The 18812-nt window shown below is 37.7% G+C and overlaps 1 protein-coding gene across 1 annotated transcript in view; it reads right to left on the bottom strand.

Annotated features, from left to right (window-relative positions):
• The window catches only part of ALMS1 (ALMS1 centrosome and basal body associated protein), a 230543-nt gene that overhangs the window by 32706 nt on the left and 179025 nt on the right, over positions 1 to 18812 (bottom strand). Inside the window, exons 11-16 of the mRNA XM_053704364.1 lie at positions 18071 to 18235; positions 16504 to 17678; positions 11361 to 11466; positions 10424 to 10624; positions 6534 to 6775; positions 1939 to 2107 (exon numbers count right to left, since the gene is read on the bottom strand). Coding sequence (XP_053560339.1) covers positions 1939 to 2107; positions 6534 to 6775; positions 10424 to 10624; positions 11361 to 11466; positions 16504 to 17678; positions 18071 to 18235 — 2058 coding nt within the window. The remainder of the gene's footprint in view (positions 1 to 1938; positions 2108 to 6533; positions 6776 to 10423; positions 10625 to 11360; positions 11467 to 16503; positions 17679 to 18070; positions 18236 to 18812) is intronic.

Below are 18812 nucleotides of genomic sequence, written 5' to 3'. Positions count from 1 at the left end.
ACATAAGGGACGGCAGAGGACCTATACAATCCCCCCGACACTCCGTTCATCGAGGACGAGGAGCAAGTTGGCATATAAGAAAACAAAACACCGCCTCAATTAATGGATACATAAACAACTAACGAACACTCCAACAAGTGAACGATTCAAAACCCGACAGGATAACCGGCACCATGTGGGTGACATGAACCCTAAGAAACAGCAGCTAGTGCCCGACCAGTACCTGCCTGGTACAAGAAACAACTGAACTGTCCAAGGTCCAAGAAAAACCGAAGCCCCAAAGTCAGTGAAAACAAACTATAATCATAACTTAGTTCAGATATATAAAACGTGCAGTTTCCAAAGAAGTGCCCACGCGACCACAAAATCGCAAGTATCAGTTCCAGAGAAGAAATGTTCCCAAATGGAAAAAGATAGCAGACATGAGCTTCCTAAAACAAATCAAATATATCCTATCCAGATTTAAATAAAATTAAAGTAGCAAAAAATAAAATTAAGGCAGCACCCAAAGGTCAATGCCCAAGGAAAATGGAATGCCAACTGGACCAGCCGATTAGAGGCCCCATCCTCCCAAGAGTAACGGCCCTAGGGACACCTGCTTGCGTAACAAAGGGAGGTTCTGGGACACGCACCTCTTGGGACATAGAATCCTCAGGGGCGGATGGCTCAGCACACTCTAAATTCCCTGACTCGGGGGAAGAGAGTACTCTAGAACAGCAATATGAACATAACTGAAGGACATGGATAACCCTGGCCATTTCATACTCTGCGCAAGATGTATACTCCGAATCGGAGATATCTGTCTCCAAAAAAATCAGAATCCTCCATAACTTGGAGATTGCAATTATGGACAAACACTAACGGCACCTTACACCTCCAATGGCTGGGGCACTCACCACCTCCTGTGAACCAGACAACTAACGAACAGACTCTCTCCGTCGCCACTAGGTCAAGGTGCGGAAATGGAATACAACGTGACCACACCCGATCACGAGGTGCAACGTGTAAGTAAAAAAAAACGCGCCAGTCCCTCTGACCGCGCAAACTGATGAAATAAAGCCGTTATGTCCGAATAGCCATGAGCCCAAGTATCACTACACAATAGCAGACAAAATCACATAGCAAACATGATTAAAGTCCCCCCTGTTTAACAACCCCCCCACATGAGATATAAACCCTTGATTCCATAAGACAAAAGGAGTCCCACTGGGACCCTGACTTCTTTCGTTAACATTACATTCCGTATTGAAATAAATGAAACAATGTTACCGGAATCTACGCCGTGGAACAGGAACACAGCCCTTCAAGTGTGACAGATAGTAGCATCACTTCTGACATGGACTTGAGTGATTAAAGGCAGGCAGTGAAACTTGTCAACACTGATTGCCAAGGAGCTGTTAATATGAGTCGGAATGGTTTCGCAGAGACGACACTCCCTGCATCTCCGGACTCTAACTTTCATCCATGCTCTCACTGAGAGGCTGACAGGATTACTTAAAACTCCAGTCCCATTTCGAAGAGTACTACCCTCCATAAGAGACCATCTTTAAACTTCTGACACTTCTCTGCCACCCTCCTGGGATGAAAGACAAAGAATGACTGAGGATGAGGTGGAGGAATTAAAAGCCTTTGGCTGGGGTGTCTTTGCCTCCTTCTGCTGGCCAGGTTCTGAATTCCCAAAAGTAATGAATGCAGCTGTGGACTCTTCCTGTTTAAGAAGAAAAACAATATATTGCAACTTGTTTTTAACTACACAAACATTTTATATTCTAATCGCAATAAGTTTTATTACCCTTCACAGATGCTTCAGACGAGGTGAGATAATAAATCTGTAAATGTTGTAAGATTATTATGTTTCTGAGTGATGTGTGTGTTGTGTGAGTCACGGGTGCTGCGATCATAATAAGCATCAGTAAGCCCTGAGCTCAGGACGTTTACCTTTCTGCGTGTAGTTACTGACGCCTCTTCGAGCCACCTGGTTGAAAAGCACATCTCGTTCACTCTGAAACTCCGTCTGCAATTTACGCTCCTTGGCTAAAAGCTGCAACCGCTTGACTCGTTCACCGGAACGGAAGATGAAATCAGGTCGGTGAGTCTTTAGAGATTCCTAATGATCATAACACAAACATTGTACAAAAGAGAAAGAAAAAAATATCCAATTATCTGTGTTTTCAGATAAACAAACTGCAGAATATTAATGTCAGCTATATATTGTTTAATACACAGAGAGGCTATATACTGTATAATACACAGAGAGGCTATATATTGTATAATACACAGAGAGGCTATATATTGTTTAATACACAGAGAGGCTATATATTGTATAATACACAGAGAGGCTATATATTGTATAATACACAGAGAGGCTATATATTGTTTAATACACAGAGAGGCTATATATTGTTTAATACACAGAGAGGCTATATATTGTTTAATACACAGAGAGGCTATATATTGTATAATACACAGAGAGGCTATATATTGTATAATACACAGAGAGGCTATATATTGTTTAATACACAGAGAGGCTATATATTGTATAATACACAGAGAGGCTATATATTGTATAATACACAGAGAGGCTATATATTGTATAATACACAGAGAGGCTATATATTGTTTAATACACAGAGAGGCTATATATTGTATAATACACAGAGAGGCTATATATTGTATAATACACAGAGAGGCTATATATTGTTTAATACACAGAGAGGCTATATATTGTATAATACACAGAGAGGCTATATATTGTATAATACACAGAGAGCCTATATATTGTATAATACACAGAGAGGCTATATATTGTATAATACACAGAGAGGCTATATATTGTATAATACACAGAGAGGCTATATATTGTTTAATACACAGAGAGGCTATATATTGTTTAATACACAGAGAGGCTATATATTGTATAATACACAGAGAGGCTATATATTGTATAATACACAGAGAGCCTATATATTGTATAATACACAGAGAGGCTATATATTGTATAATACACAGAGAGGCTATATATTGTATAATACACAGAGAGGCTATATATTGTTTAATACACAGAGAGGCTATATATTGTATAATACACAGAGAGGCTATATATTGTATAATACACAGAGAGGCTATATATTGTATAATACACAGAGAGGCTATATATTGTATAATACACAGAGAGCCTATATATTGTATAATACACAGAGAGGCTATATATTGTATAATACACAGAGAGGCTATATATCGTATAATACACAGAGAGGCTATATACTGTATAATACACAGAGAGGCTATATATTGTATAATACACAGAGAGGCTATATATTGTATAATACACAGAGAGGCTATATATTGTATAATACACAGAGAGGCTATATATTGTTTAATACACAGAGAGGCTATATATTGTGTAATACACAGAGAGGCTATATATTGTGTAATACACAGAGAGGCTATATATTGTGTAATACACAGAGAGGCTATATATTGTATAATACACAGAGAGGCTATATATTGTATAATACACAGAGAGGCTATATATTGTATAATACACAGAGAGGCTATATATTGTATAATACACAGAGAGGCTATATATTGTATAATACACAGAGAGGCTATATATTGTATAATACACAGAGAGGCTATATATTGTATAATACACAGAGAGGCTATATATTGTATAATACACAGAGAGGCTATATATTGTATAATACACAGAGAGGCTATATATTGTATAATACACAGAGAGGCTATATATTGTATAATACACAGAGAGGACAAGAATATACCCGGATTACTTTCATGCTCCATCGAAACAAAAGTAGTGCACGTTACATTACCGTGATAACCACAATGTAAAGAGATATGAAACACAAACATTTTCTTTTGTGATTTAAACAGAGCAAACAATTTTAAAAAGTTTCTAGTTTACTTTAATATCAAACTAGCTTCATTCTCATGTTATTCTTTGTTAAAGAGATACATAGGTAGCATCTGGAGCACTACATGACAATAGTGCTGCCCTCTAGTGTTCTTACAAATGGATAACATTCTTGCAAAATTGCCGCCATATAGTGCTCCTAATCTTACATTCCTGCTTTTCAACAAATAATATCTGACGTTTGCACTATAATTTAACTCCAATCAGGCCCTTAGAGCAGCTGTCTTTAGTGTTTGTTTAAGCAAATCACTGTTACTTTTATATCATGCTACTGTTTAGCTAACGTATTTATAATTTATCCCGAGTTCTGTCCTTATTCAATGTTCTATATATTAGTTCTGTCCTTATACAACGTTCTATGTATTAGTTCTGTCCTTATACAACGTTCTATATATTAGTTCTGTCCTTATACAACGTTCTATATATTAGTTCTGTCCTTATACAACGTTCTATATATTAGTTCTGTCCTTATACAACGTTCTATATATTAGTTCTGTCCTTATACAACGTTCTATGTATTAGTTCTGTCCTTATACAACGTTCTATATATTAGTTCTGTCCTTATACAACGTTCTATATATTAGTTCTGTCCTTATACAACGTTCTATATATTAGTTCTGTCCTTATACAACGTTCAATATATTAGTTCTGTCCTTATACAACGTTCTATATATTAGTTCTGTCCTTATACAACGTTCTATATATTAGTTCTGTCCTTATACAACGTTCTATATATTAGTTCTGTCCTTATACAACGTTCTATATATTAGTTCTGTCCTTATTCAACGTTCTATATATTAGTTCTGTCCTTATACAACGTTCTATATATTAGTTCTGTCCTTATACAACGTTCTATATATTAGTTCTGTCCTTATACAACGTTCAATATATTAGTTCTGTCCTTATACAACGTTCTATATATTAGTTCTGTCCTTATACAACGTTCTATATATTAGTTCTGTCCTTATACAACGTTCTATATATTAGTTCTGTCCTTATACAACGTTCTATATATTAGTTCTGTCCTTATACAACGTTCTATATATTAGTTCTGTCCTTATACAACGTTCAATATATTAGTTCTGTCCTTATACAACGTTCTATATATTAGTTCTGTCCTTATACAACGTTCTATATATTAGTTCTGTCCTTATACAACGTTCTATATATTAGTTCTGTCCTTATACAACGTTCTATATATTAGTTCTGTCCTTATACAACGTTCTATATATTAGTTCTGTCCTTATTCAACGTTCTATATATTAGTTCTGTCCTTATACAACGTTCTATATATTAGTTCTGTCCTTATTCAACGTTCTATATATTAGTTCTGTCCTTATACAACGTTCTATATATTAGTTCTGTCCTTATTCAATGTTCTATATATTAGTTCTGTCCTTATACAACGTTCTATATATTAGTTCTGTCCTTATTCAACGTTCTATATATTAGTTCTGTCCTTATTCAACGTTCTATATATTAGTTCTGTCCTTATACAACGTTCTATATATTAGTTCTGTCCTTATACAACGTTCTATATATTAGTTCTGTCCTTATACAACGTTCTATATATTAGTTCTGTCCTTATTCAACGTTCTATATATTTGTTCTGTCCTTATTCAACGTTCTATATATTTGTTCTGTCCTTATTCAACGTTCTATATATTAGTTCTGTCCTTATACAACGTTCTATATATTAGTTCTGTCCTTATTCAACGTTCTATATATTAGTTCTGTCCTTATACAACGTTCTATATATTAGTTCTGTCCTTATACAACGTTCTATATATTAGTTCTGTCCTTATACAAAGTTCTATATATTAGTTCTGTCCTTATACAACGTTCTATATATTAGTTCTGTTCTTATACAACGTTCTATATATTAGTTCTGTCCTTATACAACGTTCTATATATTAGTTCTGTCCTTATACAACGTTCTATATATTAGTTCTGTCCTTATACAACGTTCTATATATTAGTTCTGTCCTTATACAACGTTCTATATATTAGTTCTGTCCTTATACAACGTTCTATATATTAGTTCTGTCCTTATACAACGTTCTATATATTAGTTCTGTCCTTATACAACGTTCTATATATTAGTTCTGTCCTTATACAACGTTCTATATATTAGTTCTGTCCTTATACAACGTTCTATATATTAGTTCTGTCCTTATACAACGTTCTATATATTAGTTCTGTTGAATTATGTAATGAGCATCTTTGCTAATTATTCTGCCCATGCTGGATAAAATAATATTTAATATTGTTCACAATATGTATTAAATGTACTGCTCGTATTACAAGTTGATGTAGGAGGAGCGATTTAAAGAGACACACCGTACGTTAAGGGTCTATGATTATGGCGAACATGGACTGCCGAAAAGTGTCAGACTTATGTACAGGCTTGATTTAACTTTATTTTCCTTGAAGGATGTTTTTTATGAGATCTTCTTAGAAAATGTGAAAGGTTTTTATATCACCACCTTGGATATATATGTTTTTAGCATATTTGAGTATCATATCAGTTTAATGATGAAATAAAGAACAAGAACATTAGCTGTATGACAGGACAAGGCCTTCCGTGTGTGCATCTCACCTGCAGGGTAACTTTCACAAACGGTCTGAGGGTTTTGTTCTCCCCATCAGAGCCCCCAAGCTGATTTTTGTCTCTTCTAGTCAGATATTCCTGCAGGTTCTTCTCCCTCAGCGGCTCCCTCAGTGGCTTTGTTATAATGAGAGGTACATGCCAGGCCAGCCCGGGGCCGCAGTCTATGCTAGATTCATTCTCCTTCCTGGACTCAGATTTCAGATCATCTGCTGGAACAAACCAGCTCATTCCTGTATAACACAGACAAACAGTGAGCGGTGTCATCAGTGTGAGAATTATCAGCACAATAACACAAACAGTGAGCGGTGTCATCAGTGTGAGAATTATCAGCACAATAACACAAACAATATTCATTCCTGTATAACAGAGACAAACAGTGAGCGGTGTCATCAGTGTGAGAATTATCAGCACAATAACACAAACAATATTCATTCCTGTATAACAGAGACAAACAGTGGGTGTCATCAGTGTGAGAATTATCAGCACAATAACACAAACAATATTCATTCCTGTATAACACAAACAGTGAGCGGTGTCATCAGTGTGAGAATTATCAGCACAATAACACAAACAATATTCATTCCTGTATAACAGAGACAAACAGTGGGTGTCATCAGTGTGAGAATTATCAGCACAATAACACAAACAATATTCATTCCTGTATAACAGAGACAAACAATGGGTGTCATCAGTGTGAGAATTATCAGCACAATAACACAAACAATATTCATTCCTGTATAACAGAGACAAACAGTGAGCGGTGTCATCAGTGTGAGAATTATCAGCACAATAACACAAACAATATTCATTCCTGTATAACAGAGACGAACAGTGAGCGGTGTCATCAGTGTGAGAATTATCAGCACAATAACACAAACAATATTCATTCCTGTATAACAGAGACAAACAGTGGGTGTCATCAGTGTGAGAATTATCAGCACAATAACACAAACAATATTCATTCCTGTATAACACAAACAGTGAGCGGTGTCATCAGTGTGAGAATTATCAGCACAATAACACAAACAATATTCATTCCTGTATAACAGAGACAAACAGTGGGTGTCATCAGTGTGAGAATTATCAGCACAATAACACAAACAATATTAATTCCTGTATAACAGAGACAAACAGTGGGTGTCATCAGTGTGAGAATTATCAGCACAATAACACAAACAATATTCATTCCTGTATAACAGAGACAAACAGTGAGCGGTGTCATCAGTGTGAGAATTATCAGCACAATAACACAAACAATATTCATTCCTGTATAACAGAGACGAACAGTGAGCGGTGTCATCAGTGTGAGAATTATCAGCACAATAACACAAACAATATTCATTCCTGTATAACAGACAAACAGTGAGCGGTGTCATCAGTGTGAGAATTATCAGCACAATAACACAAACAATATTCATTCCTGTATAACAGACAAACAGTGAGCGGTGTCATCAGTGTGAGAATTATCAGCACAATAACACAAACAATATTCATTCCTGTATAACAGACAAACAGTGAGCGGTGTCATCAGTGTGAGAATTATCAGCACAATAACACAAACAATATTCATTCCTGTATAACAGACAAACAGTGAGCGGTGTCATCAGTGTGAGAATTATCAGCACAATAACACAAACAATATTCATTCCTGTATAACAGAGATGAACAGTGAGCGGTGTCATCAGTGTGAGAATTATCAGCACAATAACACAAACAATATTCATTCCTGTATAACAGAGACGAACAGTGAGCGGTGTCATCAGTGTGAGAATTATCAGCACAATAACACAAACAATATTCATTCCTGTATAACAGAGACGAACAGTGAGCGGTGTCATCAGTGTGAGAATTATCAGCACAATAAAACAAACAATATTCATTCCTGTATAACAGAGACGAACAGTGAGCGGTGTCATCAGTGTGAGAATTATCAGCACAATAACACAAACAATATTCATTCCTGTATAACAGACAAACAGTGAGCGGTGTCATCAGTGTGAGAATTATCAGCACAATAACACAAACAATATTCATTCCTGTATAACAGAGACAAAGAGTGAGCGGTGTCATCAGTGTGAGAATTATCAGCACAATAACACAAACAATATTCATTCCTGTATAACAGAGACAAACAGTGGGTGTCATCAGTGTGAGAATTATCAGCACAATAACACAAACAATATTCATTCCTGTATAACAGAGACAAACAGTGAGCGTGTCATCAGTGTGAGAATTATCAGCACAATAACACAAACAATATTCATTCCTGTATAACAGACAAACAGTGAGCGGTGTCATCAGTGTGAGAATTATCAGCACAATAACACAAACAATATTCATTCCTGTATAACAGACAAACAGTGAGCGGTGTCATCAGTGTGAGAATTATCAGCACAATAACACAAACAATATTCATTCCTGTATAACAGAGACAAACCGTGAGCGGTGTCATCAGTGTGAGAATTATCAGCACAATGACACAAACAATATTCATTCCTGTATAACAGAGACAAACCGTGAGCGGTGTCATCAGTGTGAGAATTATCAGCACAATAACACAAACAATATTCATTCCTGTATAACAGAGACGAACAGTGAGCGGTGTCATCAGTGTGAGAATTATCAGCACAATAACACAAACAATATTCATTCCTGAGATGTGAAGTATATAAGGAAATTAACACAAACGTTACAACACAGTGGCAATAATTTAATTCAACCATCCCACACGGCTCTCTCCTGCTTTACCCGCGCAGAACGTTTGGTGATGTCAGCGCTTGGCGCACATACGTAGAGACAGTTATATTGGACGGCTTCGCAGTTTCATGCAAAACTGAGTTTTATACATATTTACTGTGTTTCGGGTTGAGCGTGCCTTTGCTGTAATGTTATAAATCGTCAAGACACTTTTGAATCTATGGAGATTTTGGGATTACTAAACAGCTGTAAACTACTAAACTATGTGCTACAAGCCGTCAGAATATGCCACAGTTGGCAGTCAAGGAGTTACAGACGACTAAAGTGAAAGTGATGATGGCTGAAACCTGAGAACTGGTTATTTTTATAGCAAGTCAAAATTAAACTTTCATGATTCAGATAAGGCAGCAATTTTAAGCAACTTTCTAATTTACTCCTATTATCAATTTATCTTCGTTCTCTTGCTATCTTTATTTGAAAAAGCAAGAATGTAAAGCTTAGGAACCGGCCCATTTTTGGTTCAGCACCTGGGTAGCACTTGCTGATTGGTGTCTAAATGTAGCCACCAATCTGCAAGCACTACCCAGGTGCTGAACCAAAAATGGGCCGGCTCCTAAGCTTACATTCAAATAAAGATACCAAGAGAATAAAAAAAAATGATAATAGGAGTAAATTTGAAAGTTGCTTAAAATTGAATTAAAATTAAAGTTTAAATTTGAATAGACTATTACTTTAAAGGGACATTAAATTCAAAATGTCATAAAACATGCAATTATGCATAACTTTGGTAATGCACTTTCAATATTAATTCTGATTGCTTTTCCAATAATTTAACTCTGAAAATTGTAGTGTTTCAATCCCTACAAAGAGAGGCTGGGGAGCATTTTGTACAATGCAGAACCCTGACAATCTTACATGCTAGTGCTAGTTGATACATGAAGAACAGGCAAGAGGCTTTTCAAGAGGTGTGTTCCAGGATTGCAAAACTCCATTCCCCATTTTGTAACAAAATGACAGTTTTAGAAAAATCCTTTTTGTCACAAATGTCTTGCAATCAGTCAATTTCTGATGCATAAGAAACGTATGTCCATTCAACCAACAAACTATCAGACAAACAAAAACCACAAGCAAATGAAACCATGTGCAGTAGCGCAGGACTTTCTTACAAGCTCATTACTGACCTTGAGGTAAGCACCGCTTGCTCTTGCGCTCTGTCCGCCCTCCAAGGAACTTACTGGCCCACGTGTTCTCTTCATTGTGCTGGTGCCCACGGCTGGAAGACTCCATCAATGACCTCTGTGGCTCCCCACATGGTGATGGGAAAGTTGTGCCAACATCTCTCGTATTTTTCTTGGTGGCGCTGGTCACTATTTCCAAGTCTCCTAAGTAAATGACATAATGTAGAAGGTCAGCCAATCAGGACTTGAACAGTGATATTTAATAGAAAAATAAACTTGTCTTAAAGTGACATGAAAGTCAAAAGTACATTATTCTGATAGAAAATATTGCTTCTGTTATCAAATGCACCTCCTCTTTCCTTGCTATCCTTTGCATGTGAGCATACTGAAGTAGGCACAAGAGTGTATCGTATATAACACTCTTACAGATGCAGCTGAAATACACCCAATGCCCATGACCCACGTTTCAACAAAGATTCTAAAACAGTGGTAAATTTGCTAACAAGTTTTTAAAATAGCACACGCTATGGTTTGTTGTTACTTCCCTTTATAAGGGACACTAAATACATTTATAAGCATAGTACTGAGGTTATTCCCCGCATGCCTCTAGTCATGGCTGCCGCCATGTTGAAATCTAGCTTTCATTAAATTCCAGTGCTTATGTATTTGCACGTGTGCAGCAACTCTCCTTCAGATACCTGCAGTGTAACCTAGGTTCCAATATGGCAGCACCCATGATTAGAGGGAAGGGCATGACATGTATTTAGTGTTTAATGTCTATTCTCAAGTAAATCTGCAGTAATGTTACCATTAACCCAGCCCTAAATGCTCCATACAAAGAACAACATCAGTTCTGCGCATACATTTGAAATAAACAAAATCAAGTTATAGGAATGAACCACAAGAGATCACTTTCCTGGCTCCATGGCCAATGACTCACCTGCCTGAACGCCTTTGTGCGACTGTCTGGTTTTCTTTTTCTGTATGAGAGCTGGGCTCGGTTCCCAGGAGCTACTCACGGTTGAGGAAGTGTCTGCATGCTCCGCCTACAAATACATGCACCAATCAGAAGCTGCAGCATTTGCACAGATCAAACAGCATAAGCTGCCCTAAGTCCGCCCAGGAACAAGTATTCTCGCCGGCAAGATGCTTTAAAGGGATATTACAGTCATTGTATATATGAATATTACATATCAACATTTGCAAAACTGATACATGCAAAATAAAGGTTTTACAAGAACTTGCAATTTTCACTGCATTAAAGGGACATGAAACCCAAATGATTCAGAGCATACAGTTTTAAACAAATTTCCAATTTACTTCTATTATTAAATTGCTTCATTCTGTTTGTATCCTTTGTTGAAGGAGCAGCAACGCATTACTGAAAGTTAGCTGAACACATAAGGTGAGACAGTGACAAGAGGCATATATGTGCAGCCACTAATCAGCAGGTCCTGTTCTACCCCAGGACATACTTAGGGCTAGATCACGAGTGACGCTCTAAATGAAGAGCGCAAGCGATATGGGGTATTTCATGGCTCTTTGCGTGCATTAGGAATAGCACATGTATTAGGAGTTGCTTGCTAAAACCGTTCAAATTCAATCAAACGCATTTAATTTCATCGGGTTGGCGTGACTTTGAAGCTCTGGTCAACTGTTAAGCGAGAAAAAAAAAGAAAATGTATGCTTATCTGATAAATTTGTTTCTTTTTAGACATGATCCACGGATTTCATCCTTACTTGTGGGATATTCACCTCCTGGTCAGCAGGAGGAGGCAAAGAGCACCACAGCAGAGCTGTTAAATAGCTCCTCCCTTCCCTCCCACTCCAGTCATTCGACCGAAGTTAGGAAGAGAAAGGAAAAGCCAAGGTGCAGAGGTGTCTGAAGTTTACAAAAACTAATAACCTGTCTCAAAGAACAGGGTGGGCTGTGGACTCATCGTGTCTAAAAAGAAACAAATTTATCAGGTAAGCATAAATTTTCTTTTCTTTTTAACCCCTTAATGACCACAGCACTTTTCCATTTTCTGTCCGTTTGGGACCAAGGCTATTTTTACATTTCTGCGGTGTTTGTATTTAGCTGTAATTTTACTCTTACTCATTTACTGTACCCACACATATTATATACCGTTTTTCTCGCCATTAAATGGACTTTCTAAAGATACCATTATTTTCATCATATCTTATAATTTACTATAAAAAAATATATAAAATATGAGGAAAAAATGGAAAAAAAACACACTTTTTCTAACTTTGACCCCCAAAATCTGTTACACATCTACAACCACCAAAAAACACCCATGCTAAATAGTTTCCAAATTTTGTCCTGAGTTTAGAAATACCCAATGTTTACACGTTCTTTGCTTTTTTTGCAAGTTATAGGGAAATAAATACAAGTAGCACTTTGCTATTTCCAAACCACTTTTTTTCAAACTTAGCGCTAGTTACATTGGAACCCTGATATCTGTCAGGAATACCTGAATATCCCTTGACATGTATATATATTTTTTTTTAGAAGACATCCCAAAGTATTGATCTAGGCCCATTTTGGTATATTTCATGCCACCATTTCACCACCAAATGCAATCAAATAAAAAAAATTGTTCACTTTTTCACACATTTTGTTACAAACTTTAGGTTTCTCACTGAATTTATGTACAAACAGATTGTGGAATTATGGCACAAATGGTTGTAAATGCTTTTCTGGGATCCCCTTTTTTCATAAATAGCAGACATTTATGGATTTGGTGTTGCTTTTTGGTAATTAGAAGGCCGCTAAATGCCACTGCGCACCACACATGTATTATGCACAGCAATGAAGGGGTTAATTAGGGAGCATGTAGGGAGTTTGTAGGGTTAATTTTAGCTTTATTGTAGTGTAGTAGACAACCCTAAGTATTGATCTAGGCCCATTTTGGTATATTTCATGCCACCATTTCACCGCCAAATGCGATTAAATAAAAAAAAAAAGTTACATTTTTCACAATTTTAGGTTTCTCACTGAAATCATTTACAAACAGCTTGTGCAATTATGGCACAAATGGTTGTAAATGCTTCTCTGGGATCCCCTTTCTTCAGAAATAGCAGACTTATATGGCTTTGGCGTTGCTTTTTGGTAATTAGAAGGCTTCTAAATGCCACTGCGCACCACACGTGTATTATGTCCAGCAGTGCAGGGGTTAATTAGGGAGCTTGTAGGGAGCTAGTATGGTTAATTTTAGCTTTAGTGTAGAAGACAACCCAAAGTATTGATCTAGGCTCATTTTGGTATATTGCATGCCACCATTTCTCCGCCAAATGCGATCAAATAAAAAAAATTGTTCGCTTTTTCACAAACTTTTTCACAAAGTTTAGGTTTCTCACTAAAATTATTTACAAACAGCTTGTGCAATTATGGCACAAATGGTTGTAAATGCTTCTCTGGGATCCCCTTTGTTGAGAAATAGCAGACATACATGGCTTTGGCGTTGCTTTTTGGTAATTAGAAGGCCGCTAAATGCCGCTGTGCATCACACGTGTATTATGTCCAGCAGTGCAGGGGTTAATTAGGGAGCTTGTAGGGAGCTAGTAGGGTTAATTTTAGCTTTAGTGTAGAAGACAACCCAAAGTATTGATCTAGGCTCATTTTGGTATATTGCATGCCACCATTTCTCCGCCAAATGCGATCAAATAAAAAAAATTGTTCGCTTTTTCACAAACTTTTTCACAAAGTTTAGGTTTCTCACTAAAATTATTTACAAACAGCTTGTGCAATTATGGCACAAATGGTTGTAAATGCTTCTCTGGGATCCCCTTTGTTCAGAAATAGCAGACATATATGGCGTTGGCGTTGCTTTTTGGTAATTAGAAGGCCGCTAAATGCCGATGCGCATCACACATGTATTATGGCTAGCAGTGAAGGGGTTAATTAGGTAGCATGTAGGGAGCTTGCAGGGTTAATTTTAGCTTTAGTGTAGAGATCAGCCTCCCACCTGACACATTACACCCCCTGATCCCTCCCAAACAGCTCTCTTCCCTCCCCCACCCCACAATTGTCCCCGCCATGTTAAGTACTGGCAGAAAGTCTGCCAGTACTAAAAAAAAAAAAGCTATCCTTGATAAAAAAAATCTTTAAAAAAAAGGCATATTTACATATGCTGCTCTGGAGGATCCCCCCTTAGCCCCCAACCTCCCTGATACCCCCCCAAACAGCTCTTTAACCATCCCCCTCTAACTTATTAGTAGCCATCTTTGGTACTGGCAACTGTTTTTTTATTTTTTTAAATATTTTTCTGTAGTGTAGCTTGCCCTCCCCATAAGACCAACCCCCCACCCCCTCCCAGATCTCTTAGATCGATATACTTTAGATATTTTTGGCCCTCACTGCCACTTTTTTCACATCATTTTTCTGTAGTGTAGCGGTTCCCACCCGCTCCCTACCCAGTGCACGCGCCCGCCCCCCGTGCGCGCAGCCCTGGCATTCCCGCCCCCCTCCACATCATACGGCCCATCGATGGCCGCCCACCCGCCTCCCAGACTGGCTCCCACCCACCAACGAAACCGGCCATCGATGTCCGGTGCAGAGAGGGCCACAGAGTGGCTCTCTCTGCATCGGATGGCCAAGGGGGGTTATTGCAGGATGCCTCGATGTTGAGGCATCACTGCATTAACCGGAAAGCAGCTGGAAGCAAGCAGGATCGCTTCCAGCTGCTTTCCAGACCGAGGACATACGCCATACGTCCTCAGGCGTTAAGTGTATTTTTTTTGAGGACGTATGGCGTACGTCCTTGGTCGTTAAGGGGTTAAAGACACGATGAGTCTACGGATTTCATCCTTACTTGTGGGATACAATACCAAAGCTAGAGTACACGGATGATAAGGGAGGGACAAGACAGGGAACCTAAACAGAAGGCACCGCTGTTTCATATAGATAACATTGAGCTCACGCACGTGAAGTTACCTAGGAGTAAGCACTGATTGGCTAAAATGCAAGTCTGTCAAAAGAACTGAAATAAGGGGGCAGTGTGCAGAAGCTTAGATACAAGGTAATCACAGAGGTAAAAAGTGTATTATTATAACTCTGTTGGTTGTGCAAAACTGGGCAATGGGTAATAAAGGGATTATCTATCTTTTTAAACAACAAAAATTCTGGTGTTGACTGTCCCTTTAAGCCTATAATAAGCTAAAATATGCTAACAATAAAATTAAAAAGCCATAATAGTGTTAAAATGACATACTGTAATATTTTAGAGCAGGCAATTTTAATACTAGCGATCCTGCAAAGGGGTTAAACACATACTTAAAGTCCAGCTTCGGACCGTCACAGCACTGCTGATTTGGAACGGAAACAGACGCATGTCACTTTAACACTATAATGACAATTTAAATCAATTTATGTTATCTCATTAATTTGTGCTTTGAATAGCTTAAATAACATTTACAAATAACAGAAAAGGTAATAATATTGCAAAGTATTACAATGCCCCCAAATGGCTACTTCATAAAGAGGAAGACAAATGTAAAAAGTTAGAAACTAGGGGTAACATATTAGTAGCTACGGTTCCCTAGGTGTCAGGATTTGTTACATGTAATGTTATATTGCGCCCACACAATAAAAGTATATATGGAACAGAGATGTCAGTTTCTCATGTGAAGAATATTCTCTGCTCTTCCCAGCAACACAACGCATATTTATTAGTTGAGATGCAAAGACAGTGGCTGTTAAAAGCGGATTCTCTGCCTCTCAGCCAACCAAAAAAATAAGATGATGGGTGAGTGATTTGCAAGTTCCCCCCCCCCCCATATCACAATCAAGTGCCAGAAGGTTAAAGGCTAATAAACTTCAGAACAGTATCACTGAGTATTGTTGCCCAGTCCATATATATTTGCCAATTAATACTGTAAATCAAGGCTCGACAAACCTAAATTTTGGGGTTATTCACCATAGATCTATATACAGATACCACTGTCTGGCTCCTAAAAGTATCTCTGGCTACTAAATATTCTTACTGACTCCTAAATGTTAAACAGATTTGTCATTAACAGTCTGAACCAATTCGACCAAATCCCAAAAGGATGGATGACGGATTACAAACAAAACATACCTGTGTATTGCGGTTACTTCTCTTAAGCTCAGCATACTCTCTATTAGAGCTCTCTTTAGCCACAATATGTCTTCTCAGCTTTCCCATGCTTTCTTCAGTGCGTTTTTTCTGATTATCAATGGTGCTATACAAGTGTGAGAGCCGTGATGATGGCTGAACTCTCTCTGGACCAAAAGCTTTGATAAGTCGCACAGTGTCAATGGTGGATATAGAACTACTGACTCCTGTCTGAGCCACTGAGTCACTGTCTGTTTGAGTGGCAGTTTCTACATCAGTGGTGACACTCTCAGTTTCTGTACTCTTCAACTCTGAAGAAAAATCTGAATATGCCAACCTGTCACGTGTCTTGTCTACAGAATGTTTTAGCCTCAGAGGGCCTTCGGAAATCTTCATATCATCCAAACCAGATTGTTTAGACTGGTACCATCTTTCTTCATCCATCTTCTCACTTGCCCATTGTCCTTCAGTGACCTCTTTTCTCCCCAGAACTTGGTCTTGTGTAACGTGCACATCTTCAGAAAATGATGAGTGGGCAAAAGATCTCTGAAGAAGCCTTGCTAGACGGTCCAGACGCTCCACCAAAGACAATTCTAGCTTGCTGTTGGAATCTGAGAGATGATTCTGTTTTCTTTCTGTATACCGAGCCCATAAATCATCTAAGCTTGAAAGATTGCTTTGATTTTGATTTTGTGAGGTTTTGTGCTGTGATTTTCTTATGGCATCAGCGGTCTTGCTATTTGAGGCGGTAACACTGATATCCCTCAAGCTTTTGACATTTTCTGGAGCTCCCTTCCTGAAATCAGTGACTTCACTGCTGTTGTTGACATAATCCCTGTTCTTTAAAGACTGATGTTTATTAGTGATATCTATGGTCCGTAAACTTATAGGGTTATCATTTTCATTTTTCTTTCTTTGAGACTTCTCAGTTTTTTCCTCTATCATATTACTAATTAGTGATAATTTCCCATGGGAGTAGTGTTCTCGACTATAATCAACTTCTGGTCTTAAAGGGAAGAACTCATTTTCCTTCTGTTGATTATATGACATGAGCCCTTCTGTAAAATAATCTGGCATTTTTCTTGGCTCATAAGTAGTACATGTTTTTTCTGTCTGGTTTTGGGACCCATGTTGAACAGGCGTGGATAAGACTTTAGTTCTTGTGTGTTCAATGTTATCTTTAATAGAAAAAAGAAATCATAAAATTGTTACAAGTGTTGGCTTTTTAGACTTTATCAGACATCAGCATGACAAAGTAAGGTCTAGCACTCCTTTAGTTGTATCATATGATCATCAAACAGCCAGTTCTTCCCTCGTCAACATCCCCTCTAGCTACAACTTCCCCAGCCCATAATTTCCTCTGTGCAGCTATCTCACCTTTTCTATTTTTTATCCCATCTTGCTTTGTTCTTGTGGCACCATCACACTTCATTTTGTAAAAATTACAAATACCTAATACTCCATCCCTTCTAGGTCAAAAACCAGTGAGAAAGTGGCAAAGCAGCCATTAAGAACAAAATATGTTAAGATCACTGTTATAGATTAGTTAAAGAACCAACATGTTTCTCACCTGCATCTGTTTCCTTGGGATCATCCATACCATCCTCCCAGGCTATTTTTGGCCCCACGCCCTTGCTGTAGATGCCGTCTTTATGCACAGGAAAGTTTGAGTGCTTTTCAGTAGCTGAGCCCAGCACTTCTGCTGGAAACGTTGGTGATATAGCATCATTAGAGCCTGGGGAAAAAAAGAGAATTATACTCCTGATCAGGAAGAAAATACACAGAGAATATGCAAATTAACTGGCATTAAAGGGACAGTCTACTTGAAATTTTTTATTGTTTAAAAAGATAATCCCTTTATTAACCATTCCCCAGTTTTGCATAACCAACCAATTTTTACCTCTGTGATTACCTTGTATCTAAGACTATGCAGACTGTCACCTTATCTCAGTTCTTTTGACAGACTTGCATTTTAGCCAAATCAGTGCTGACTCATAAATAACTCCACGGGAGTGAGCACAATGTCATCTTTATGACACACAAGAACTAGCAAAGTATATCTGTAAAAAAACAGTCAAAATGCAGTGAGATAAGAGGCAGCCTTCCACATCTTAGAAATCATTTTATGAGCCTACCTTGGTTTAGCTTTTAACAAAGAATGCCAAGAGAAAAAAGAAAATTTGATGATAAAAACAAATTGGGAAATTGTTTAAAATTGCATGCCCTATCAGATTAATGATTGTTTAATTTTGACTTGACTGTCCCTTTAACGTCCTAAGAACATGTTGCTATAAAGAGTTCAACAAGATTTT

Source organism: Bombina bombina, chromosome 2 (assembly GCF_027579735.1).
Source record: "Bombina bombina isolate aBomBom1 chromosome 2, aBomBom1.pri, whole genome shotgun sequence".
Taxonomy (NCBI): domain Eukaryota; kingdom Metazoa; phylum Chordata; class Amphibia; order Anura; family Bombinatoridae; genus Bombina; species Bombina bombina.
This window is presented reverse-complemented; position numbering and strand designations above follow the sequence as displayed.